This window comes from Rhynchophorus ferrugineus, unplaced genomic scaffold (assembly GCF_030347505.1).
Source record: "Rhynchophorus ferrugineus isolate W39M unplaced genomic scaffold, kcgeb_rfMv2 rfM8, whole genome shotgun sequence".
NCBI lineage: Eukaryota > Metazoa > Arthropoda > Insecta > Coleoptera > Curculionidae > Rhynchophorus > Rhynchophorus ferrugineus.
In genome coordinates this window covers 34,244,289-34,271,864 of record NW_027472587.1, presented here as the reverse complement: position 1 = coordinate 34,271,864, position 27,576 = coordinate 34,244,289, and the positions used below count along the sequence as shown (strand labels likewise).

The window sequence follows — 27,576 nt, the reverse complement described above, 5'->3', positions numbered from 1 at the left end:
TATTTATGATCTCTTAAAATTTTGATATATTTAACAGTTAATAAATTATTTTAGCCGTATATATTAATATACTATATCATATCATATAATATAAACATATAATTATATAGTTATAAGTAATATATTAAAATAAAATGGTTATCATAAAGCTCTCTATTATGACAATAATTTTAACATTTCAATATGTTCACAAAAATGAAATGAGATAGAACGTAGAAAGAAAAACTGATTTCTTAGTAGTTTCACTATAATTTGTTTTAGCGACAATAGAGTTTATTGCAACAGTCGCTATACCGATTTCTTGAAAAGTCTGTAAAACGATCATTTAGGGCAGTAATTACTTCATCGATTGATGAAAATCGTTCTCCATGAAAAATATTATTAATGGGAAGTGAGTTAATCTTGCATTTAATCTGAATGTTAATGAATTCATATATTATTTTACAGGTTCTTACAATAGTCATTTGAACTGTATGTATATTATCTTGATGGAGGAACTTTTTCTGAAATCCTACTGGATTGGATTTTCAAACAAAAGATGCTTAAATTATAGATATCTTCTGTAATATTTATATTATATTACGGTTAATATTAAACATATAACTTTGTGAACTAATATACGAAAGAAACCAAACAAATAAGCTCCAATTTCAAAATGTTATCAACAGTGTTATTTATTCGAACACAATTGTTTATTAATAATGTAATGAATGGTTTAAATTATTGGTCCCAATTACATTACGAGCTAGATTTCGCTATATAATCACAACACATTCGAGAGATACCTCTTTAAGGGATATTTCTGCGGTACTTTACCCTTTAGGAGATATAGTTTTTGTAAAAAGGAAAATCAATTAACTTGGAATAGACCTTTCTGACCGTTTTCATGAACTTCAGGAATTTATTGATTTTATTGCCCTAAAAATTCTGAAAGCAAAACCGCTCGATTGCACAGTTATCGTTTATTCATCAGACATTATTTGAATGTTAATGAATTCATATATTATTTTACAGGTTTTTACAATAGGCATTTGAACTGTGTGTATTATCTTGATGGAGGAACTTTTTCTGAAATCCTACTGGATTGGATTTTAAAACAAAAGATGCTTAAATTAAAGATATCTATTGTATATATATATATATCTATATCTATATATATATATATATATATATATATATATATATATATATATATATATATACGGTTAATATTAAAGATATAACTTTGTGAACTAATATACGAAAGAAACGAAACAAATAAGCTCCAATTTCAAAATGTTATCAACAGTGTTATTTATTCGAATACAATTTTTTATTAATAATGTAATGAATGGTTTAAATTATTGGTCCCAATTACATTACGAGTTAGATTTCGCTATATAATCAGAACACATTCGAGAGATACCTCTTTAAGGGATATTTCTGCGGTACTTTACCCTTTAGGAGATATAGTTTTTGTAAAAAGGAAAATCAATTAACTTGGAATAGACCTTTCTGACCGTTTTCATGAACTTCAGGAATTTATTGATTTTAGTGCTCTAAAAATTCTGAAAGCAAAACCGCTCGATTGCACAGTCATCGTTTATTCATCAGACATTATTTGAATGTTAATGAATTCATATATTATTTTACAGGTTTTTACAATAGTCATTTGAACTGTGTGTATATTATCTTGATGGAGGAACTTTTTCTGAAATCCTACTGGATTGGATTTTCAAACAAAAGATGCTTAAATTATAGATATCTTCTGTAATATTTATATTATATTACGGTTAATATTAAAGATATAACTTTGTGAACTAATATACAAAATAAACCAAACAAATAAGCTCCAATTTCAAAATGTTATCAACAGTGTTATTTATTCGAATACAATTGTTTATAGTTGAATAATTTAAACTGGTAATGAATGGTTTAAATTATATGTATTTGATGATGCAACTCTGTGCTGTATCAAATTACCTTGTAATATTTGGGTAACTAAAATGCACAAATTGTAATTTACAAGTACATTTTAATAATAGCCTAACAATATAAAAATACTTTACAAAATCTATGTCTAGACATGCTTTAACACATCAAGTCTATCTATGAATTCTTCAACTAGTTATCTGCTTAGTTCCTATACTTTAGTTGACATCAGTGATAAAATTTGGTTCATAAGTTATCTGAATGTAAGTATGTTTCCTTGTATATTTAGAATATACGGCCGGTAATGAGAAGCAGTGAACGTTCAGTGAGTTCAGTTAGAAACCAATTGTCTTCTATCTAGTTGGCATTCGAATCTTGTTGAAACATGTACTGAACTAATGTACACTGATACGACTAAACCAGTCACATTATCTAAAATATAATTGTATATATTACTTGGTAACTGAAAAAAGGATAATTATTAGGGATTCGTATACACTATAAAAAAACAAATGAGACTTAAACTCAAATGTTATTAATAGTGTAATTTACCTCGATATTAAAATTACACTTTAGACATAATTAAAGGTACTTAAAATAGTAAATACTTACGTTAGTCGATTTTTTTGTTCAAATAACTTTTATTCCGTATAAAATATATACGTAAAATTGTCAGAAAGTGTTTTTTTTTTCGAAAATAGTGATCTAGCTATTGAACAGAAAAACGAATTTCTAAGTTGTTGTAATATAATTTCCGTCATCTTTAATACACTTATTAGGGGTGCCTTGTAAAATAATCATCTACGGCAGCAATTTTTATTATTTTCTTCCCACTTATTCCATCTTTCCCATCATGTAATCCTTCCCTGTATTTTCGCAAATACTTTGAAACCAAAATTAGACTATTTAAAATTTTGGAGACACTAATGAAATTAAGGAACAAAGTGGCTATAATATATAAATATCGCTGCAGATCTCCAGTAACTTTTATCTCTAGTAAAAAGACCAAGTTAATCTTTCCCCCATTCATCAGTTAGTACCAGAGATAAATAATTGTCATTTTTGATAATTGATTTACCTGCTAACACGTCCAATTAATCAGTCCGAATGAAATATTTTATTACACTCGAATAAAAATAGCCGACGTCTGTATTGAAAAATAGATTGAATATCGATATTGGAGGGTTTGGCTTTTGTCGTCAACAAATATCTTCTGCCTATATAAAGTTTCAATCGATAACAAGTTATGCGCATAGGTTCTGGGGGGTTCAGATGTTTTAATTTATGATCGATAAAAAGCGTTTGTATTCTAGGTTTGTGTACCTAATGAAAATCAATATCGTTAATAATTTTCGTGGAAACCCGATAAAAATTTAATCTAGCTCCCGTCTTACCGTCATAATTAATATTGCCTTTATTGAGAAATATATTGGAGGCAACTAATATCTTAGTTTCTCGCGAGTTACCATGAAAATTTACTATGGGTTATTAAGTAAAATTTACATAATATTAATTAAAAATCTCTCTATATATTAAAAGGATTTACAATTTTTCTTAGTCGCGCCATAAATTGAGAATGACTTTATCGATTTTATTAATATACTTTTTATGTTTTCTAATAATTCGTAGACGGTTCTACGGATAGAAAAATTAAGAAAATTTAAGCTTAAAATAAAGCGTACATCACAAAGCCCTCTATTATAAGAGTAATTTTAATATTTGACTATTACATATTTTCACAAAAGTAAAATGAGATAGAAATTATAAAGGAAAACGGATTTCTTAAGAGTATCAATATAATTTATCTATTGCAACAGTCACTAGCGGTTTCTTGAAAAGTCTGTAAAATCATTATGGCAGTAATTACTTCGATTGAAGAAAATTGGACTTGGACCAATTGTTGAAACAATTTGAATGAAATTGTTGATTCAATTCATATTAATACACAGGATATTTAACGGTCGTTTGAACAGTGTCTTTTATCTTGATTATCTTGAGGGAGGTGCCTTTTTCTAAAATTCTACTGGATTGTAATTTAAAACAAATTATGCTTATTATATAGATATCTTCTGAAACATTTATAGTGTATTAAGGTTAATTTTAAGGATACAACATTGTGAAATTAAATAATGATAAAATAATATCTACTTATAATATATAAGACTCTTGAATAATAATATAATACTTTGATCTACTTAAGATTATCATATCGCTGCAGATATATATAAATTATTCGTATTCATGACTGTTTACTATTAAATAAATAATACAGATAAAATAATTTTCAGCGAAAATGTGTTAAAATATAAATTTGAAAATAATTTAATTTATATTACTTTAACTGCAGTTTTTAATTCAGATTTGTATATATACAATTAAGAATTTATGTATATATACAAATGAATCCCAATTTTCTTGGTCATTTGATAACTTGAAAATTATCGATTTTATTCAACTGTTTTAAATTTTCAAATATTTCGTACAAGTTTTTACGAAACAAAAAAATAAGAAAACTTTATCTTAAAATAAAGTGGTTATCATAAAGCTCTCTATTATGTCAGTAATTTCAATATTTGGTTGTTCTATATCTTCAATACACTTATTCCAACAGTCACCATAGTAATTTCTTAGAAATCCTGTTAAATAATCATCCACGGCAGTCAATAATTCTTTGATTAAAAAAGTTATTAATGGGTAAAGATCCGGAAGCAAGATATATCTGACGAATGAGCTGTTGAAACATAAATTTATAAATTAGTTCGCAGGTTTTTGGTTTTTTGAACTATGCCTTGATGGAGTTATATTTTTCTGAAATCCTACTGGATTAGATTTTAACACAAAATGGGCTTATAATGTTGATGTTTAGTGTAATATTTATATTATATTACGGTTGGTTTTAAGAATCATAGATTAATAGATTTACGTAAATTATATTTCTGCTGCAATTACGTTTGAATTTTTTAAATTAATGACTGATTTTTCTATCTGTCTTCTATTAACTAAATAATACAGGTAAGATAATTTACAGTAACGATAAAATATTCCAAAAATCAGAGCGCGAAGGAAGTAGGAATGTCTTTTAAGTTAGTAGTACATAATAGTAAAGACATACAAGTACATAAGTATTAGGAACTGGCTATCAATAATAGAAATGGGCCATGTAATAATTAATATAATGAATTGACTAAAGATAATTATAATGAAAAATTAACTTCAAATTGTTCATGAAAGAGAAAACATATAGAAATCATATAGAAAGTAAAATTAGAAAACAGTAAAAGTGTCCAACAAAGAAAATGATATTTAAGAATAAATTCGAACTGTGTGGATGGTTACTATTTCAGATAAAGCCTGGCAAACGATCTACATTGTCTTTAATTCTTTTATAGTGCTTAGAACATTATTTAAAAATCGATATGTTATAATGTTATATATTATATATAGGTAAGTATAACATTTTGTAGATATAGTAATACATTGTTATACGTAGTATTAGATACCTCTATATATTCACATCAAAACTCAACCAACAGCTCTATAACTTTGAAGATGATCAGGAGCCATATTTCACTAATGTTCGATATCTTAAAATAAGTCATGGAGTGCTAGTGGAAACATATGGTGAACATCGATAATTTAATATCGAAATTAAATTATATGATATAGTTTAATGTGTACTAGTGACCAGACAGTTGTGTAAACAGGAACATAGGTAAAATGATTCCAGGACAACATAAATAGGAAATACTACTCCATTCACTGTGTTTTATTTGTAGGACACTAATATTTTGGAATTTTTGTTGCAAAACATGAAACATTATTTTAGTATGAACGTAAAGGAGGATCAGAAAAAGTCATAGGTTCCATATAAATGGCGGAATTCATGTTTAGATATATTCTAAGAATGGCTGAAATATTTTATCTTCCATTCGATCCATTCGTATTCAGATAATTTGCCATTTACTACGACTCCAAATTTATGCATTCGAAGTAGAAAATGAATAGGTGTAGAACAGGAATAATTCAGTATATCATAGTCTTGATTTTGCAGAAAAAGATGATCAGCATGGTTTGATTTAATCGTATTTTAGTGATCTTGTTCGGGATATTGATTAATCACTGGAAAAGAAGGGTTACGATTACAGCAAGGAAGTATTTTAAAAACAATAAAAAAATTAACTAGTTGTAAACTTAGTAACACAAGTAACTTATTCTAAAATTGTAATTCTGAAAGGTGAAAATACAGATTCGGTGTTATTGGCATTCTTGGCATAAAAATCTCTCTAAATCTCCCTCCCAATTACATTACGAGTTAGATTTCGCTATATAATCAGAACACATTCGAGAGATACCTCTTTAAGGGATATTTCTACGGTACTTTACCCTTTAGGAGATATCGTTTTTGTAAAAAGGAAAATCAGTTAACTTGGAATAGACCTTTCTGACCGTTTTCATGAACTTCAGGAATTTATTGATTTTATTGCTCTAAAAATTCTGAAAGCAAAACCGTTCGATTGCACAGTCATCGTTTATTCATTAGACCTTAATTTTAATAGTTTCAGTTTCTCTCGTTTTTTTTTCCTTATTTTGTACGAATATATATACACACTTATACATCTTTTATACAACGTTGTACTTATATAACAATTTTTTATTTTTCTTTGTTGCAATTATTGTATTTTTAAATAATTAATATGCAATTACTATTTAACATATTAAAAAAAGTTATTTTTTTCTCCCATTCATTCAATCCAGCACTCTTCTAATGTTTTTAAATCCTTCTAATGATTTTCTTCTGATTATTAAATAGATTTAATTACAACAATCATTTCCTCATTTGAAACAAACATCTTTCTCTGGCTCATTTTTTAAGGTCTACAGATACCAGTAGTGTAATGTAAATAAAATCTGGAACATGCGGTTAGTGGCAAGCCAATTTGGGTAGTAAATCGTTCAATTTGCCCATCGTTTATCCAACTTGTAGTGTTTTGGTTTGAAAATAATCCAGAGCTGTTTCACTAAAATCACAGGGATTTTTAAACCAGATGTCATATTTTTAAGAAATTTTAACACCTATCGTTTGATGATCAAGGCTTTTGGAATTTAGTAGGCCGTGCCATATATATACCAAATATAGCATTTATTGAGTGATGTGTAATTACTTTAAAATCTATTTATAAATAGAAAAATGAATTGCTGTAATTGCTGTTCGGTAGTCTCATTAAAACTAGAGTACAGCTAGAGCGTTTGAAAATTTATTTTGTCATTAAAAATGTTGAATACTGTTGCTGCAAATGCAGGCCACAGTTATGAAATTGTCATTAGAATAGATGACGTATTAAACATTGAAAATAATATCTGGATACCGACCTTTTAATAATACTTCATCACAATGTAGATTTCATACAAATGCTGCTATTTTTTGATAGGCATATCGATTATATAGTGAAAACCAAGTGAGAAATAATGATGAATATGCCAAATATAATATAACTATTTACTAACCGCAATTTTAAATCGTATTCTAATTATGGTGTAAATATTTATTAAGTATAAAGTCAATATACGTAATAACTCTATATGGTAGGGCACCCTTTAAATGCATTTCATATTTATTGTTATTCAGTTACAAATTTAAGTCACAATAAGTTTCTTTACTTCTATTATTAACATTGCCAAGGGAAAGAGTAATCTTAGGTCACCGAAGTCAATTAAATATACTAAACGCTACCTCAGGTGCTAACTGCACTGATGACCATCTAGAGATATAAAATGATAATAGTCGTATTGGTTTATAAGCTTAGAATGCAACAAGATCGCGTACATCAAACACTGCATCTGATATTATCTGCAACTATTAGCAAATTTGGATCATAATCGTAATGATAATTAATGAACAGCCTCCTATAAGAGAAAGTGCAGAAGTTCAAGTACTTGGTATCTTTAATATAGGAAATAATGTTGCATCTACTGCTGAAGTAAAACGCCGAATTGGTCAAGCTGCCAAGGTTTCAGCTTCTCTAAATATATGAGCGTGAAAAAAAGGAATTATTACAATCAATATCTTTCGAGTGCTCATCTTGGAGCTCATCATCTATATAATATTTCTGTACAGCTCTGAGATGTAATGAAATCTAAAAACGTGATATCTTGTAATACTTCCTTTGTCAATCAGTCTTCCACAATTTCACTAGTGTTCGATCGAATAAGATATGCTTCAGTAACTTTTTCGTAGAAAGTTTCGTTTAAACCAACATTCAGCCTTTTATAGTTTAATTTTAGCAAGAACATAAGAAACTAACAGAAGAAATAAACCGATCTAAAGTATCAATGGAAAAATAGTTATAAAATTCAGAATAGACACAGATCCAACTATGCTAGGTGGTTGCGATACTCATTCATATCGTCCTCTGTGGCATAATTTTAATTTTTTCTACATATTTGTTAATGAATTAGTGTTATCATTTCAAGTATCTTTTATATATGCTTAGTACAATCTTAATTTACAAATTGACTTCTTGCTACTTATTAATATAGCAGTATGGATTTCCCAAATTAAAATAAGACTAATCTACTTTAGCTAAAGTTAAGAATACACTTTTACACTAAACAAGCTCGTGTAGTTTTGTCGCTTCAAATCTTGTGATTCTTGCGTGTTGTCCAGTAGCTGTATTGCTTCCGCGTTGTTGTGAGTTAGCAACCTTATTTAATATTTTAAGGTGAAATCTTGGATCACTTCGTATCTACATTTGATTCCGAGGTCATCGTGCAGATCTTCGTTGATTACGTGATGATAAGTATTGATAATTATCCGTAGAACTTTGTTTTCGGTGCACTACATTACTAATTGGTTTGATGTTTCAGTGCAATCCCATATATCCACCCCATGGGTTCAAATTGGCTTTGTGATTGACTGATACATCAATTTCTTTAATTTTAGGTCAAGTTGAGAGTATCTTCCACCTAACTAGTAGAGTTGCTTGACAGTGAGTCTAACCTACTCTATTTTTTTGTCTAACTGATATTTTCAATTTAACCTACCATCAATATATATTCCGAGGCATTTAGCTGACTCTGTTTTGGATATAAGTATCTTTTTGTCATTTTGTCTTTTGTCATCACGCAACGCAAACATGGACAGATTTAGAGCTATAAAGCTGTACTTCTTACACAGCCTTAGACAGAAATGCGTCTTTTTCCATTATAACTGCGTCGTCGGAAGAAGTTCCAAATACTGTTCCTTTTGTTATTGGGAAATCAGCAGTAAAGAGCAGATATGGGAATTATCCCAGGACACTACTCTGTGTAACTCCAGTCGAATTTTAAGTAAATATGTAGCCAACAGCTTCTTCAAGAGTAACATCGTGATGAAAAGGCGAATCAAACTGAACATAAATTGTTGTCAAAATATTTTCGATGGTAACAGTATTGAGAGCTTAAAATTCTCTGGGTTAATTCAATTTAATTATTAATATGTAAAGTTAAAAACATTACTAGGAAATATTCTACTTTGCTAATATCAATTAATGCGGTTTAAATATACCTCTTAAGATAATTATATTTTTTCTATATTTCCCATTAAAATGTTAATGTATTCATTACGGTAGTAAAATATCAACCAATAAAAAACTTTCTATATAGTATATCGTAATAAAAATGCAATAAAAAAGTAATATTTGGTGGTCATAAATACGAAATATAATATTAAAAAGCCATAATTATTAATTATTCCAGAAGTTTTCGAGTTTTTGAATTAGAACGCAGTAGATTAGCTAATGTAATATAATTGCAGCAAAAACTAACGTTTTCGTTTAAAAAGTTTCTATGCTGCTGACTTCGCTAAGCCGAATCAATTAGTAACTCTCTTTATGAAATTTTTATATGTATGCAAATTTTTTAATGTTACTTTTTTGTTGCTTCTATATATGTCCACGCAATTAATCGCTGGTTATTTTGTTCACACCATCAGACTTAGAACTGATTTTTCTACGTGTTAAATGACTAAGGATAGTTATGACTACGGCACTTCACTTTTATATAATGCCACCAAATTCTATATAAAATTATTTGCTTGGCAAGCATCAAAATAAATGTTACTTAATAATAAATCATTATGAATATACATTATTATTTAAGAAAAGTAATAAAAACCCAATCCAAGTGCTGAGAAATATTGTGGGTGCCCCCAGGAATGATTACATAAACAGAAACCTTCAGATATCGAATGTCACTAACAAAATCAAAAGAATCATAAGGAGATATGAGGAGATACTTCACTCTCATGTCAATATCGAAGAAACATAACTCGTAGATAGCACCAGAATAGATCACTCAACTCATCTCAAACGAATCAAACCGTTTCATCTTTTGTAGGTTAATGTAGTGTAGTGAGGTGCACTTAATAGAAATACTGCAGTCATGATAAGTAAGGAAATGTAGTAACAATATGGTACATTTGCTAAAAATAAATAGAATATTTTTTTCATTCAATTCATTCAATTTTCTATTCATCATTTTCTATATTTTTACTCTTCTACTTCAACTGAATTAGTTATTAGCAGCAGGGAACCTAAATTAATTCCAAAGTAGACCAAACAGTTGACAAGGATCTCTTTTCCACATTTTTATATTGCGTGATCCACTTTTTTTTTAGCAGCGATTCACAAATGGAAACTAAATTCTTTAACATTTTATCAGTTAACTATAGTAAAATCTATTGAAAATAATTAATATAATTATTATCCAAATAAATATCAACATGTATTTACAAAATTTAAATTAGTTTTTGAAGGGTAACATTAGCTTAACACAATCCCGAAATTTAAAATACAATCCTATTCGAAGTTTTCTAGTAATGCGTCATGGATATTTGTAGCGTCGAAACATTGCAATGTTGTCGCATCAACTCTAAGTTTTTGTTCAGTTTGGCTTTGATATACAAAAAATTCTAATCTAAATAAAATAATTGATCAAAAGGGCGTGAAAGGATTAAACTAAATTAAACATGAGTAGTAGGTTAGAGCGTATGAGCAGAGAATGAATACTAACCGTTTTGAAGATATGGTAAGTGCATTCGACAGAATTCAGTAATTAATTTTGTGAAGGTGTACACAGATAGTAGCAGAAGAACTAAAATATACAGTGATACCAAGATGACTTGACAACTAAACACACCATCGAACGAAACAAAAACTGAACGTAAAAGGTAAATATGCTCTCGAATGAAAGTAAAATACGTTTCTCAGATATACAATTGTTACTTAAATAAATTAGGCCTCCAGGGGGATACCACTACATAAAAAACGCGCATAGAAACTCTACCTCATGGGTGGTGTGCAAAATAGTTTAATGTAAACAAAACAAATATAATCTAAAAACAATTATACGATACGTCCTTTTATGATATGACATTTTGTTCAACTATTTTATATAGATTATATTTTTTTTTATGGCAAATCCAAACTGATCTAAAAGTCAGAGTTGATGCGGCAACATTGAAATATTTCGACGACACAAATATCCATAGCACATTACTAAAAAAACTTTGAAAAGACTATATATTCCGTTACACTTACTAATATTTTATCGGAAAATAATTACTAACTAACATCTGTCTTAAATAACCCTTCATGGAAATAATCGTACTCCAGAACAATTCTGCAGCTCCATGGAGTCTGAGTTCACCCCCACCCTCAAGTAGAATTTTCTTTTCTTTGACCGTGCAAGAAACGTAACAGAATAAGACAGACATTTTTTTCCCGGTCAAGACCCTTTTGCCTAAGCAATCAAATCAGAATTTCGATTGTTATTGCCCTATTGATCCGAAACCCTACGTAATAAATAAGGGTTTAGAGGTGGGCATTCCGTTTCGAACCGTCACGCTATTTCATTCTTCGACGCGCAAGAGATGAGAGGGGACGCACCCTGGAAATAATGTCCCAAGGATACGATTAATTACCGGACAGAATGGAATGTTCCGACTGTTTTTGGCAACTTTTAATTGCATCGTTTATTCAGGTGCAGTATTTCAAAAGATTATTTGTGCATTTATCATTTCTTTGTTCATGATGAATATGTAGTGGAGACCCACGGTTAAAAATATACCGAGTGAATACAATGCATTAAAAAGTATTAGCCTTAAAAATATTGGCCAACAACATTTTTGATGACTAATGACCGCCATGTGGTGAAAATTTGAACATAATTTATAAAGTTAATCGTGTTTCTCTCATAACAAAGTAAACGCAATAATTCTGAAATAATATCTTACTAAAACGTGTTTTCACAGTATTTTCAATATAAGATCAATGTATTTGATAATAATGTTAATTAAAACAATAAATATCTGTATATTAACAGATCAATTGAGAAGTCCCTGGCCTACCACAGTAAAACACATTCTTTTGCCAAAATTAGTTTTCTTATTCAAGATAATTCCCTTCAAGTGTGATACACCGATTATAGCGACGCTCCAACTTCTCGATACCATTTTTGTAGTACGATTTGTCCTTTGCTTCAAAATAAACTTCTGTTTCGGCGATCATCTCTTCATTCGACGAAAGTTTCTTTTCAGCAAACATTCTTTTGAGATCTGAGAAGAGGAAATAGTCGCTGGAGGCCAGATTTGGAGAATACGGTGAATAAGGAAGCAACTCGATGCCCAATTCATGGAGTTTTGCCATCCTTCTCTCCGACTTGGTGTATTGTCTTGGTGAAGCAGTATATTATTTTTGTTCAAATGCGGCTTTTTTCGGCGATTCCGTCCTTTAAACGGTCTATTAACGCTATGTAATAGTTGCTGTTCATGGTCCTTCCTTTTTCAAGATAGTCAATAAAAATTATATCATGCGCATTCCAAAATACAGACGCCATAACCTTGCCAGCCGAATGTTGCGTTTTCCCACGCTTTGGAGCGGGTTCATCGTGTGCAGTCCACTCGGATGACTGTTGATTGGACTTCGGAGTAAAATGATGGAGCCATGTTTCATCCATCGTCACATAGCGAAGCAAAAACTCGGGTTTATTATGGTTGATAACCTTCAAACATTCCTCCGAATCATCAACTTGTCGCTATTTTTGGTCAAAAGTGAGCTCGCGTAGTACCCACTTTGCACAGAACTTTTTCATAACCAAATATTCGTCAATTATATGATGTACATGTTCAATTAATATCTTTGGATTTTCTGCTATTTCATTTAATTTCAATTTACGGTTATTCAAAATTATTTTGCGAATTTTTTAAATGTTTTCGTCGGTAACAACCTCTTTTAGGCGTCCACTTCGTTCACAGTCTTTGGTGCTCATTTCATCACGTCTAAATTTAATTAGCCCTGTTTCATTTATCTACTTTTTTCTATATTTTGTTATGTCCTATAAAAAAATTAACAACTTACCACCAAATTTTAATTTAATAATTCGATAGAATAATTTAAAAATTGATAATATTGTTTTCAACAATAATTTTAACTCTAGATTCGCAAATTAATGTATTAATTACCTGCAAATTTCGGTTAATTCTTTGTTAAGTATTGCATTTACTAAAGGAACTTGAAATGAATCAGAAGCAAAAAGCAATCAAAAATTTTAATAGCCTCTAAAATGACCTCTAGTACAGTTATTATGTCGCCAGAACCATCAATTACTATCAGTCTTTAGACCAGAACAATTTTTCTTAGCTGTTTTTTGTTCATCTTACATCAAATTAAAAATTGATTTCGAAACTCTAAATATGTTGTAAACTATGAGGACAAACCATTCTTGTTATTCTTGAATATTGTTAATCTACTGGGATGAAATTTTCGCATATACTGTGTGTTTCTTTGACGTTCAAGCTGTATATACCTTCCGATAAAAGAGGCATACTAATTTGTTTTCACTACAAAATCTGCAAAAAAAAGAATTTTTTTAATCTAAATTTTAATCTAAACTCTTTAGTAGTTCCAACAGGACAGGAATATCCAAAAATAATACAAAATCGTAAATAATACTACTGAAAATTAAAGAAAATTAAAAAAAAACATTCGAACGTAAAAAAAACTTTTCAAAAATAAAAATGTTAGTTTTTAACATATTATTTTCAGACCTGATATCGAACTGAATCTTGTAGGTATTTTCGAACACCCAATACATAGTATAAAAATATATAGAAACAACTCCACTATAAACTATAAATAACTCTTCAATTGACTTGAATAACCCCAAAAAATACACAAGAACAAAGTTACTGTTACTTCAAGTAGTTTTAAACTAAACTTCCAGAGATGCCCGTAATGAACTTAATGCTTTAAAGAACAATAAATGAAAACCTGAGCCGATAAGAGAAATAAAGATAAGTGCTTTACGAAGTATTCGAAACGTACAGCAGGAATTCTAGTTTCTGTATTAAGCTCGCGAAGGTTTCTCAGACATAATATTCAGAGAGGGATTTTACACTTTTTCTAGCTTAGTTTTTAAAATTAATCTTTAGTAACTTTAATAAGTTATTATATCAACTAGTAAGTTCTAATTTAGAGAAAATAATCTTTCAATAAAAGCTTATTTTGTTCTTAATTCATGCTATATTCTTGTAAGTTGTTCTATTAGATGTATTATATTAATTAAAGTATATATTTCAATGATTTATTTTACTTTACAGTATCTACCGTTTGCTCTTAGAAATTCTATTTTATATAAAAAGTATATTCCTATTTTTTATATGTTTTAAAGTATCCTTTTACCAACCAGGGGTTTATCTGGAGTGGAGCTACAGTTTACTACCGACTGGCGAGGGACTAACTTAGAAATCATCCCAGAAGACATCCGATCTTACACAGCCTGGTTACTGGCGTGACTGGGATCATTTTCCTTGTCGGATTTTGCACTTTTGCCTAGGGCAATTAAAAATATTAAACAATCACAAACATAAATTTACAACCATGGATTTACAGCAGGATTCGAACCCGTGACTATCACAACTGTAGATGGGCCGTCCTCTCGCCTTTCTTACTTCACCACCAAGCCGGCATATACCTGTTTTTATTTAGAATATTTTGCTATATTTTCGAAGGAGTTTGTTTTTTTTTCTTGTTTATTATTCATGAGACTAAATTTGTATTGTAGAAAATAGGTTGAAGCAAATAAGGATAAATGAAATGAAATGATTGATTAATAAGTTATATTCACCAATGCACATTCATTGTTTTGTGTTAAGCTGTGGATAATATTGATAATTGTAAGAAGTATACTGGATAAAAATGAATTCCATCATTGCAGGTAACAGAAAGACCTAAAACATAAGCAGGATTAAGACAAGGTCGAAGTTCAATCTCTGCTCTTGTTTACGATATTAATGAATGAAAGATTTAAAAAAATGTTAAACACTTCATATAGGTTATAAAAATATGGAAAAATAGAAATGCCGGTAGATCTTTTTGAAGATGATGTAATTATTAGGAGAGATAGACCACGATGCCTACAAAAAATCGTAAACAGATAGAATGTGACACTAGGGAACACGGATATATGAATGATATTGAATAAAGTCATAACAAATGTTATAGTTATAATAATAACTTGAATATGTAAAAGTCGAACAGGTAAAAGGATTTAGAAGCTAGAAGATGGAAATGAGTGCTATAGTTGCAATAACCATGAATTTGTACTTTGCTGTTTTAGCAAATTCATTAATAAAATGGAAATATCAAGCAGAACTAAAACAGAGGTGTAAAAAATATTTGTATTTATACAGACCTATCCTAAGATTGGTTTGTGAGAAGTGTATATTGTCAAAGAGAGATAACATAAGATACAAGCAGCAGAAATGAAGTATTTGAGAAGAGTAAGAGACAAAGATAGACAAGATAATAAGTTAATAAATTAGAAACAAATTCAATATAAAATTAGTGGAAGAGAATATACAAAGGAGAGAACTTACTTAGTCTTTTTCTATGATTGAACATTATTTTATATCAAACTTTTTTCGAAATTTTTTTCGTACCCATTATTTGCTTCTCTTCTTTCCGAAATGATTTCAAATAATACTTATCGCAATTGCAAGCTATTCTTGCATTTACCTTCCAATATTTCACTCACAAATGGTTTTTATCTTCCGTAGTGAAATCTAATTTTAAATATCACTTTAAAAACAATAGATGTTTTTTGTAGGTTTTAATAAGCAAGAAATGATAAATTTAATTAGTGAAGAAAACTATGGACTATAACAACTATGAACTGTTTTATACTTAATTATAATATAGAGCTATTTATTTAGTTTATTTATTTAGTGCAATATGTTATAATTTTGTTTGTTTTTTTTCAGAAATGGAAATACAGTCACCAAGATTCACTGGCTCCAGTTGGCTTGCGTTTCCTGCTTTGAAAGGTGCCTATAAACACGTCCAACTAAGTCTGGAGCTGAGACCAGAGGCATACGACGGTATTTTCTTTCTTACCGGAGAGCGTGATGATATGGCTGGTGATTTCATGGCCTTGTTGCTGCACCAGGGATTCGTAGAGTTCAGGTTTGTATAATTGTATTACTTACTTGCTTTCAGTAAATATTTTGTGATTTTAAATGCGAAATATCTGCTCTACACTGCTGATATTCCAACAACAAAAGAAACACGTCTTGGAACCTTTGCTGACGACACAATTATTATGGAAAAACATATATCTCTACCTAGGGCGATAGAAAAAGTGCAAGTGCAACTTAATAGCTCCAATTCTCTCCACATTAATTTTGAATTGAGGCGACATAATATAAACTTAAATATATCACCCAATGGAAGCCCGATTCCTCAAGCAGAATTAGCTAAATACCTTGGAATCCATCTTGACGGTAGATTAAATTGGAAGCATCACGTTAGACAAAAAGCAAGACATATTAGAACCAAAATAAAACAACTATACTGGTTAGTCGGAAGATACTCTCAAGTTGATTTAAAATCAAAGAGGTTGATCTATAATACAATTATAAAGCCAATTTGAACCTATGGGGTGCAAATATGGGGTTGCACTAAAAATTCAAATCAACTAGTCATACAACGCTGTCAAAACAAGGTTCTTCGATTGATTACCAATGCTTAGCGCTATGTAACCAACGAAGAACTGCACAATGACCTGGAAATCAAATGGATTTGCGAATTAATCCAAGATGTCCCCTTGAAACACGAAAGAAGATTACTAAATCATATTAACGTGGAAGCAATGCAACTGTTGGACAGCGCGCAGGATGTCAGGAGATTGAAGCGAACAAAACTATACGAACTTATATAAAGTGAATACATTTAGTGTAAACTATAGCTATAAGTTAATAATTAATAAATAATTATAATTTTATAATTGAGGATGTATTTTCTCGCACTCGTCTTGCTTGTTAATTAATACAAGTACATAGGAAAAGTAGTAATAAATTAATTGTAAATTAAGATTCTACTAAGCGTATCTAATAAGATGTTATAAAAAAAATATGAAATGTATACGAGTACGGTTTTATTTAATATTATGATCGGGATGCAGACAATATTAATTTAAAATGGTAAACATTGTTGGGGGTTCAATGAACTATAATCATTGTGTGTTTTGAAAATATAGCTTTCTTTTACATCAAAATAACATAATTTTTATATAGCAATAAGAACGGGTTCGTAAAATAGCAATTTTAGTTTAGTGTTTTACTAAACTAAAAATCTTTAACGTTTCGAAAGTGTTATAATATGAATCCATTGAATATATATTTCTAGAGGTATTTAAAGTTATATTTGTTACTTCCAACCTAATATTTAAATGGATATTCCGCCAATTGACCGAAAATGATGGAAATATTTGAAGGAGTTTTCTGTTACTACTGGTTCAGATTGGTTTCAGGGCCATGCAGCACTTGAATTACACAAAAAGGTCAAAATATTAGCCGATAAATCGTCAGAAAAGGGGATTTTTTTAACTCCCATTTTACCTCCATACATTACAAATTATAGATACCAAAGGACTATATTTCTAGTAATTATAGTAATAATAGTAACATATAGTATTTAGTGAAACATACCAAGTAAAGATTAAAAGGTCTCTTAATGCATGTTTAATATATCAGAGAGATAAATTAGTAAAATTGGTAATTTAGTTTCCAAAATACAGTTTTTATAATATCTGCATTTTTATAGTTTTATGACGGTTTTTTGTGTCGTTCTGACAGGCCTATGTCTGTTTGCTCTGGCTTGGCTTATTTGGAACATGGAAAAATCTATATATTGACTATTGATTAGATTGAGATTGAACGAAGATAAGTCAGGTATTTTATTCTCTATATTATATTGTAACTGTAAGAATAATTATAATATACATACCTGAGATACAGTTACTTCTATTTCATGTAAAATAGTGATTATTTAAGAAACCAACTGATATATAAGTTTCGCGAATCACTGATATCCTTAACAACGACTTATTATTAGCCCTATTGAACCAGCGTTTTGATTATTATTTAGTGAAACACGCCAAGTAAAGATTAAATGGTCTAACATCTGATCTGATTAATAGACATAACATTTGGAATAATATAATGTATAATTTAGATAAGATAATATTTTTGATAGGAAATCACTTAATGAAGCACTCTTCTGAATGTCATGTATATATTATAATCATAATAAACCCTTATAGCTCACCGGGTGGATTGTTGAACCACTAAGAGTAATAATAAAAAATATATTATACCAATTCTTCTTAATAAAGGTCTATTTTAAGAGAAAACGCAATCAGAATACATGCAAGCTTCTTATAACTGCTAAAATATAACGTGATTAAACAAAAATTAACGTAGACTAATAAATAAAATATTGCGAAATAAAATACATTTAATATCTTAAGTTGAATTGCTCGGAAAACGGGGATTTCGCGGAAATAATTTCGCTTTTACGTGATTAATCGGTAAGCGCTAATCCAGAAAATTCACCGAAAATATCGCAAACCTTAGGCCTGAAAGGAGAGAGAGAGAGAGAAAAAAAAAACAAAATATATCGTCCGTGGCAAATCAACTTTTACGCCAACAAACACCCACACATGCTTATTGAACGTGATCCATTTATTATGTCACTTCGGGGCTTTCGAGTGGTGATGGGCGAGATGCTGCTCCTGACAGCTCTGTTGAATATTCGCTTAATTTGCAAAGAAAGTGTCATCGCCGGGATTATAAACGCTCAATAGATAAATATTACTGATGATGTGTTTTTGTAATCTGCATATTAATTAGTAAAACGCCATTGATTTTTCAATTACCACCGATTAGTGAACGGAAACATTGATTGATTGTTTGTCTTTAGAGCCCATATTGTTTATTTTTTGTATTCTGCCTCATTTAGGTAAATATTTTTTCCTTAGTATCTTCTGATTTTTTTAAAAAATAATCTGGGATATCTACTAGCAATAAAATAAGTGTGACATCATTTTACTCACCTAAAATGTTATTTAAGAGAAAGAAGATGGAGGGTAAAAATAGATAGTAATCTCACCCGTAACACCATTCAAAATAGATGTCAGTGCAGTCTGTAGCCAGACAGTACTAGTCGTATAATATAACATATATCCAAGAGGACCCATTAGTGAGTATGTGTGCTATTCTGGTATTATCCAAGAGTTGTAATATTTCGACATCGACATGAGAATGAAGTCTCTTCTTATGTAACCTAGTGATTCTTTTGGTTTCCTGAATGGGGTCGGTATTCATATCTGAAAACGCCATTGATTTTTCAATTACCACCGATTAGTGAACGGAAACATTGATTGATTGTTGGTCTTTAGAGCCCATATTGTTTATTTTTTGTATTCTGCCTCATTTAGGTAAATATTTTTTCCTTAGTATCTTCTGATTTTTTTAAAAAATAATCTTGGATATCTACTAGCAATAAAATAAGTGTGACATCATTTTACTCACCTAAAATGTTATTTAAGAGAAAGAAGATGCGACTAGTCGAACGGCGATATAAAGCAACACTGAGGGTAAAAATAGACAGTAATCTCACCCGTAACACCATCCAAAATAGATGGCCCCTCAGATCTCAGTGCAGTCTGTAGCCAGACAGTACTAGTCGTAAAACATAACATATATCTAAGAAGACCCATTAGTGAGTATGTGTGCTCTTCTGGTATTATCCAAGAGTTGTAATATTTCGACATCGACATGAGAATGAAGTCTCTTCTTATGTAACCTAGTGATTCTTTTGGTTTCCTGAGTGGGGTCGGTATTCATATCTGAAAACGCCATTGATTTTTCAATTACCACCGATTAGTGAACGGAAACATTGATTGATTGTTGGTCTTTAGAGCCCATATTGTTTATTTTTTGTATTCTGCCTCATTTAGGTAAATTGTGTTTCCTTAGTATCTTGTGATGTTTTAATTTTTTTTATTAATCTTCGATGTCTACTAGCAATAAAATAAGTGTGACACCATTTTACTCACCTAAAAGTTTATTTAAAGAAAGAAGATGTGACTAGTCGAACGGCGATATAAAGTAACACTGAGGGTAAAAATAGACAGTAATCTCACTCGTAACACCATCCAAAATAGATGGCCCCTCAGATCTCAGTGCAGTCTATAGCCAGACAGTACTAGTCGTAAAACATAACATATATCTAAGAAGACCCATTAGTGAGTATGTGTACAATTCTGGTATTATCCAAGAGTTGTAATATTTCGACATCGACATGAGAATGAAGTCTCATCTTATGTGACCTAGTGATTCTTTTGGTTTCCTGAATGGGGTCGGTATTCGTATCTGAAAACACCACTGATTTTTCAATTACCACCGATTAGTGAACGGAAACATTGATTGATTGTTGGTCTTTAGAGCCCATATTGTTTATTTTTTGTATTCTGCCTCATTTAGGTAAATATTTTTTCCTTAGTATCTTCTAATTTTTTTTTAAATAATCTTGGATATCTACTAGCAATAAAATAAGTGTGACATCATTTTACTCACCTAAAATGTTATTTAAAAGAAAGAAGAAGCGATTAGTTGAATAGCGATATAAAGCGATACTGAGGATAAAAATAGATAGTAATCTCGCCCGTAACACCATTCAAAATAGATGGCCCCCCAGATCTCAGTGCAGTCTGTAGCCAGATAGTACTAGTCGTATAGTATAACATATATCTAAGAGGACCCATTAGTGAGTATGTGTGCTATTCTGGTATTATCCAAGAGTTGTAATATTTCGACATCGACATGAGAACGAAGTCTCATCTTATGTGATCTAGTGATTCTTTTGGTTTCCTGAATGGGGTCGGTATTCGTATCTGAAAACACCACTGATTTTTCAACTACCACCGATTAGTGAACGGAAACATTGATTGATTGTTGGTCTTTAGAGCCCATATTGTTTATTTTTTGTATTCTGCCTCATTTAGGTAAATATTTTTTCCTTAGTATCTTCTAATTTTTTTTTAAATAATCTTGGATATCTACTAGCAATAAAATAAGTGTGACATCATTTTACTCACCTAAAATGTTATTTAAAAGAAAGAAGAAGCGATTAGTTGAATAGCGATATAAAGCGATACTGAGGATAAAAATAGATAGTAATCTCGCCCGTAACACCATTCAAAATAGATGGCCCCTCAGATCTCAGTGCAGTCTGTAGCCAGATAGTACTAGTCGTATAGTATAACATATATCTAAGAGGACCCATTAGTGAGTATGTGTGCTATTCTGGTATTATCCAAGAGTTGTAATATTTCGACATCGACATGAGAACGAAGTCTCATCTTATGTGATCTAGTGATTCTTTTGGTTTCCTGAATGGGGTCGGTATTCGTATCTGAAAACACCACTGATTTTTCAACTACCACCGATTAGTGAACGGAAACATTGATTGATTGTTGGTCTTTAGAGCCCATATTGTTTATTTTTGTATTCTGCCCCATTTAGGTAAATAGTGTTTCCTTAGTACCTTGTGATGTTTTAATTTTTTTTAATAATCTTCGATGTCTACTAGCAATAAAATAAGTGTGACATCATTTTATTCACCTAAAATTTTATTTAAAAGAAAGCAGAAGCGACTAGTTGAATAGCGATATAAAGCGACACTGAGGGTAAAAATAGATAGTAATCTCGCCCGTAACACCATCCAAAATAGATGGCCCCTCAGATCTCAGTGCAGTCTGTAGCCAGACAGTACTAGTCGTAAAACATAACATATATCTAAGAAGACCCATTAGTGAGTATGTGTACTATTCTGGTATTATCCAAGAGTTGTAATATTTCGACATCGACATGAGAATGAAGTCTCATCTTATGTGACCTAGTGATTCTTTTGGTTTCCTGAATGGTGTCGGTATTCGTATCTGAAAACACCACTGATTTTTCAATTACCACCGATTAGTGAACGGAAACATTGATTGATTGTTGGTCTTTAGAGCCCATATTGTTTATTTTTTGTATTCTGCCTCATTTAGGTAAATATTTTTTCCTTAGTATCTTCTAATTTTTTTTTAAATAATCTTGGATATCTACTAGCAATAAAATAAGTGTGACATCATTTTACTCACCTAAAATGTTATTTAAAAGAAAGAAGAAGCGATTAGTTGAATAGCGATATAAAGCGATACTGAGGATAAAAATAGATAGTAATCTCGCCCGTAACACCATTCAAAATAGATGGCCCCTCAGATCTCAGTGCAGTCTGTAGCCAGATAGTACTAGTCGTATAGTATAACATATATCTAAGAGGACCCATTAGTGAGTATGTGTACTATTCTGGTATTATCCAAGAGTTGTAATATTTCGACATCGACATGAGAATGAAGTCTCATCTTATGTGACCTAGTGATTCTTTTGGTTTCCTGAATGGGGTCGGTATTCGTATCTGAAAACACCACTGATTTTTCAATTACCACCGATTAGTGAACGGAAACATTGATTGATTGTTGGTCTTTAGAGCCCATATTGTTTATTTTTTGTATTCTGCCTCATTTAGGTAAATATTTTTTCCTTAGTATCTTCTAATTTTTTTTTAAATAATCTTGGATATCTACTAGCAATAAAATAAGTGTGACATCATTTTACTCACCTAAAATGTTATTTAAGAGAAAGAAGATGGAGGGTAAAAATAGATAGTAATCTCACCCGTAACACCATCCAAAATAGATGGCCCCTCAGATCTCAGTGCAGTCTGTAGCCAGATAGTACTAGTCGTATAGTATAACATATATCTAAGAGGACCCATTAGTGAGTATGTGTACTATTCTGGTATTATCCAAGAGTTGTAATATTTCGACATCGACATGAGAATGAAGTCTCATCTTATGTGACCTAGTGATTCTTTTGGTTTCCTGAATGGGGTCGGTATTCGTATCTGAAAACACCACTGATTTTTCAATTACCACCGATTAGTGAACGGAAACATTGATTGATTGTTGGTCTTTAGAGCCCATATTGTTTATTTTTTGTATTCTGCCTCATTTAGGTAAATATTTTTTCCTTAGTATCTTCTAATTTTTTTTTAAATAATCTTGGATATCTACTAGCAATAAAATAAGTGTGACATCATTTTACTCACCTAAAATGTTATTTAAAAGAAAGAAGAAGCGATTAGTTGAATAGCGATATAAAGCGATACTGAGGATAAAAATAGATAGTAATCTCGCCCGTAACACCATTCAAAATAGATGGCCCCTCAGATCTCAGTGCAGTCTGTAGCCAGATAGTACTAGTCGTATAGTATAACATATATCTAAGAGGACCCATTAGTGAGTATGTGTACTATTCTGGTATTATCCAAGAGTTGTAATATTTCGACATCGACATGAGAATGAAGTCTCATCTTATGTGACCTAGTGATTCTTTTGGTTTCCTGAATGGGGTCGGTATTCGTATCTGAAAACACCACTGATTTTTCAATTACCAGCGATTAGTGAACGGAAACATTGATTGATTGTTGGTCTTTAGAGCCCATATTGTTTATTTTTTGTATTCTGCCTCATTTAGGTAAATATTTTTTCCTTAGTATCTTCTAATTTTTTTTTAAATAATCTTGGATATCTACTAGCAATAAAATAAGTGTGACATCATTTTACTCACCTAAAATGTTATTTAAGAGAAAGAAGATGGAGGGTAAAAATAGATAGTAATCTCACCCGTAACACCATCCAAAATAGATGGCCCCTCAGATCTCAGTGCAGTCTGTAGCCAGACAGTACTAGTCATAAAACATAACATATATCTAAGAAGACCCATTAGTGAGTATGTGTGCTCTTCTGGTATTATCCAAGAGTTGTAATATTTCGACATCGACATGAGAATGAAGTCTCTTCTTATGTAACCTAGTGATTCTTTTGGTTTCCTGAGTGGGGTCGGTATTCATATCTGAAAACGCCATTGATTTTTCAATTACCACCGATTAGTGAACGGAAACATTGATTGATTGTTGGTCTTTAGAGCCCATATTGTTTATTTTTTGTATTCTGCCTCATTTAGGTAAATATTTTTTCCTTAGTATCTTCTAATTTTTTTTTAAATAATCTTGGATATCTACTAGCAATAAAATAAGTGTGACACCATTTTACTCACCTAAAAGTTTATTTAAAGAAAGAAGATGTGACTAGTCGAACGGCGATATAAAGTAACACTGAGGGTAAAAATAGACAGTAATCTCACTCGTAACACCATCCAAAATAGATGGCCCCTCAGATCTCAGTGCAGTCTGTAGCCAGACAGTACTAGTCGTAAAACATAACATATATCTAAGAAGACCCATTAGTGAGTATGTGTACTATTCTGGTATTATCCAAGAGTTGTAATATTTCGACATCGACATGAGAATGAAGTCTCATCTTATGTGACCTAGTGATTCTTTTGGTTTCCTGAATGGGGTCGGTATTCGTATCTGAAAACACCACTGATTTTTCAATTACCACCGATTAGTGAACGGAAACATTGATTGATTGTTGGTCTTTAGAGCCCATATTGTTTATTTTTTGTATTCTGCCTCATTTAGGTAAATATTTTTTCCTTAGTATCTTCTAATTTTTTTTTAAATAATCTTGGATATCTACTAGCAATAAAATAAGTGTGACATCATTTTACTCACCTAAAATGTTATTTAAAAGAAAGAAGAAGCGATTAGTTGAATAGCGATATAAAGCGATACTGAGGATAAAAATAGATAGTAATCTCGCCCGTAACACCATTCAAAATAGATGGCCCCTCAGATCTCAGTGCAGTCTGTAGCCAGATAGTACTAGTCGTATAGTATAACATATATCTAAGAGGACCCATTAGTGAGTATGTGTGCTATTCTGGTATTATCCAAGAGTTGTAATATTTCGACATCGACATGAGAACGAAGTCTCATCTTATGTGATCTAGTGATTCTTTTGGTTTCCTGAATGGGGTCGGTATTCGTATCTGAAAACACCACTGATTTTTCAACTACCACCGATTAGTGAACGGAAACATTGATTGATTGTTGGTCTTTAGAGCCCATATTGTTTATTTTTGTATTCTGCCCCATTTAGGTAAATAGTGTTTCCTTAGTACCTTGTGATGTTTTAATTTTTTTTAATAATCTTCGATGTCTACTAGCAATAAAATAAGTGTGACATCATTTTATTCACCTAAAATTTTATTTAAAAGAAAGCAGAAGCGACTAGTTGAATAGCGATATAAAGCGACACTGAGGGTAAAAATAGATAGTAATCTCGCCCGTAACACCATCCAAAATAGATGGCCCCTCAGATCTCAGTGCAGTCTGTAGCCAGACAGTACTAGTCGTAAAACATAACATATATCTAAGAAGACCCATTAGTGAGTATGTGTACTATTCTGGTATTATCCAAGAGTTGTAATATTTCGACATCGACATGAGAATGAAGTCTCATCTTATGTGACCTAGTGATTCTTTTGGTTTCCTGAATGGGGTCGGTATTCGTATCTGAAAACACCACTGATTTTTCAATTACCACCGATTAGTGAACGGAAACATTGATTGATTGTTGGTCTTTAGAGCCCATATTGTTTATTTTTTGTATTCTGCCTCATTTAGGTAAATATTTTTTCCTTAGTATCTTCTAATTTTTTTTTAAATAATCTTGGATATCTACTAGCAATAAAATAAGTGTGACACCATTTTACTCACCTAAAAGTTTATTTAAAGAAAGAAGATGTGACTAGTCGAACGGCGATATAAAGTAACACTGAGGGTAAAAATAGACAGTAATCTCACTCGTAACACCATCCAAAATAGATGGCCCCTCAGATCTCAGTGCAGTCTGTAGCCAGACAGTACTAGTCGTAAAACATAACATATATCTAAGAAGACCCATTAGTGAGTATGTGTACTATTCTGGTATTATCCAAGAGTTGTAATATTTCGACATCGACATGAGAATGAAGTCTCATCTTATGTGACCTAGTGATTCTTTTGGTTTCCTGAATGGGGTCGGTATTCGTATCTGAAAACACCACTGATTTTTCAATTACCACCGATTAGTGAACGGAAACATTGATTGATTGTTGGTCTTTAGAGCCCATATTGTTTATTTTTTGTATTCTGCCTCATTTAGGTAAATATTTTTTCCTTAGTATCTTCTAATTTTTTTTTAAATAATCTTGGATATCTACTAGCAATAAAATAAGTGTGACATCATTTTACTCACCTAAAATGTTATTTAAAAGAAAGAAGAAGCGATTAGTTGAATAGCGATATAAAGCGATACTGAGGATAAAAATAGATAGTAATCTCGCCCGTAACACCATTCAAAATAGATGGCCCCTCAGATCTCAGTGCAGTCTGTAGCCAGATAATACTAGTCGTATAGTATAACATATATCTAAGAGGACCCATTAGTGAGTATGTGTGCTATTCTGGTATTATCCAAGAGTTGTAATATTTCGACATCGACATGAGAACGAAGTCTCATCTTATGTGATCTAGTGATTCTTTTGGTTTCCTGAATGGGGTCGGTATTCGTATCTGAAAACACCACTGATTTTTCAACTACCACCGATTAGTGAACGGAAACATTGATTGATTGTTGGTCTTTAGAGCCCATATTGTTTATTTTTGTATTCTGCCCCATTTAGGTAAATAGTGTTTCCTTAGTACCTTGTGATGTTTTAATTTTTTTTAATAATCTTCGATGTCTACTAGCAATAAAATAAGTGTGACATCATTTTATTCACCTAAAATTTTATTTAAAAGAAAGCAGAAGCGACTAGTTGAATAGCGATATAAAGCGACACTGAGGGTAAAAATAGATAGTAATCTCGCCCGTAACACCATCCAAAATAGATGGCCCCTCAGATCTCAGTGCAGTCTGTAGCCAGACAGTACTAGTCGTAAAACATAACATATATCTAAGAAGACCCATTAGTGAGTATGTGTACTATTCTGGTATTATCCAAGAGTTGTAATATTTCGACATCGACATGAGAATGAAGTCTCATCTTATGTGACCTAGTGATTCTTTTGGTTTCCTGAATGGGGTCGGTATTCGTATCTGAAAACACCACTGATTTTTCAATTACCACCGATTAGTGAACGGAAACATTGATTGATTGTTGGTCTTTAGAGCCCATATTGTTTATTTTTTGTATTCTGCCTCATTTAGGTAAATATTTTTTCCTTAGTATCTTCTAATTTTTTTTTAAATAATCTTGGATATCTACTAGCAATAAAATAAGTGTGACACCAT

General features: G+C 31.0%; 1 protein-coding gene across 1 annotated transcript in view; it reads left to right on the top strand.

Moving 5' to 3' along the window:
- Positions 1-27,576, top strand: part of LOC143201133 (pikachurin) — a 373,950-nt gene that overhangs the window by 191,232 nt on the left and 155,142 nt on the right. The window contains exon 5 of the mRNA XM_076412007.1: positions 16,208-16,409. Coding sequence (XP_076268122.1) covers positions 16,208-16,409 — 202 coding nt within the window. The remainder of the gene's footprint in view (positions 1-16,207; positions 16,410-27,576) is intronic.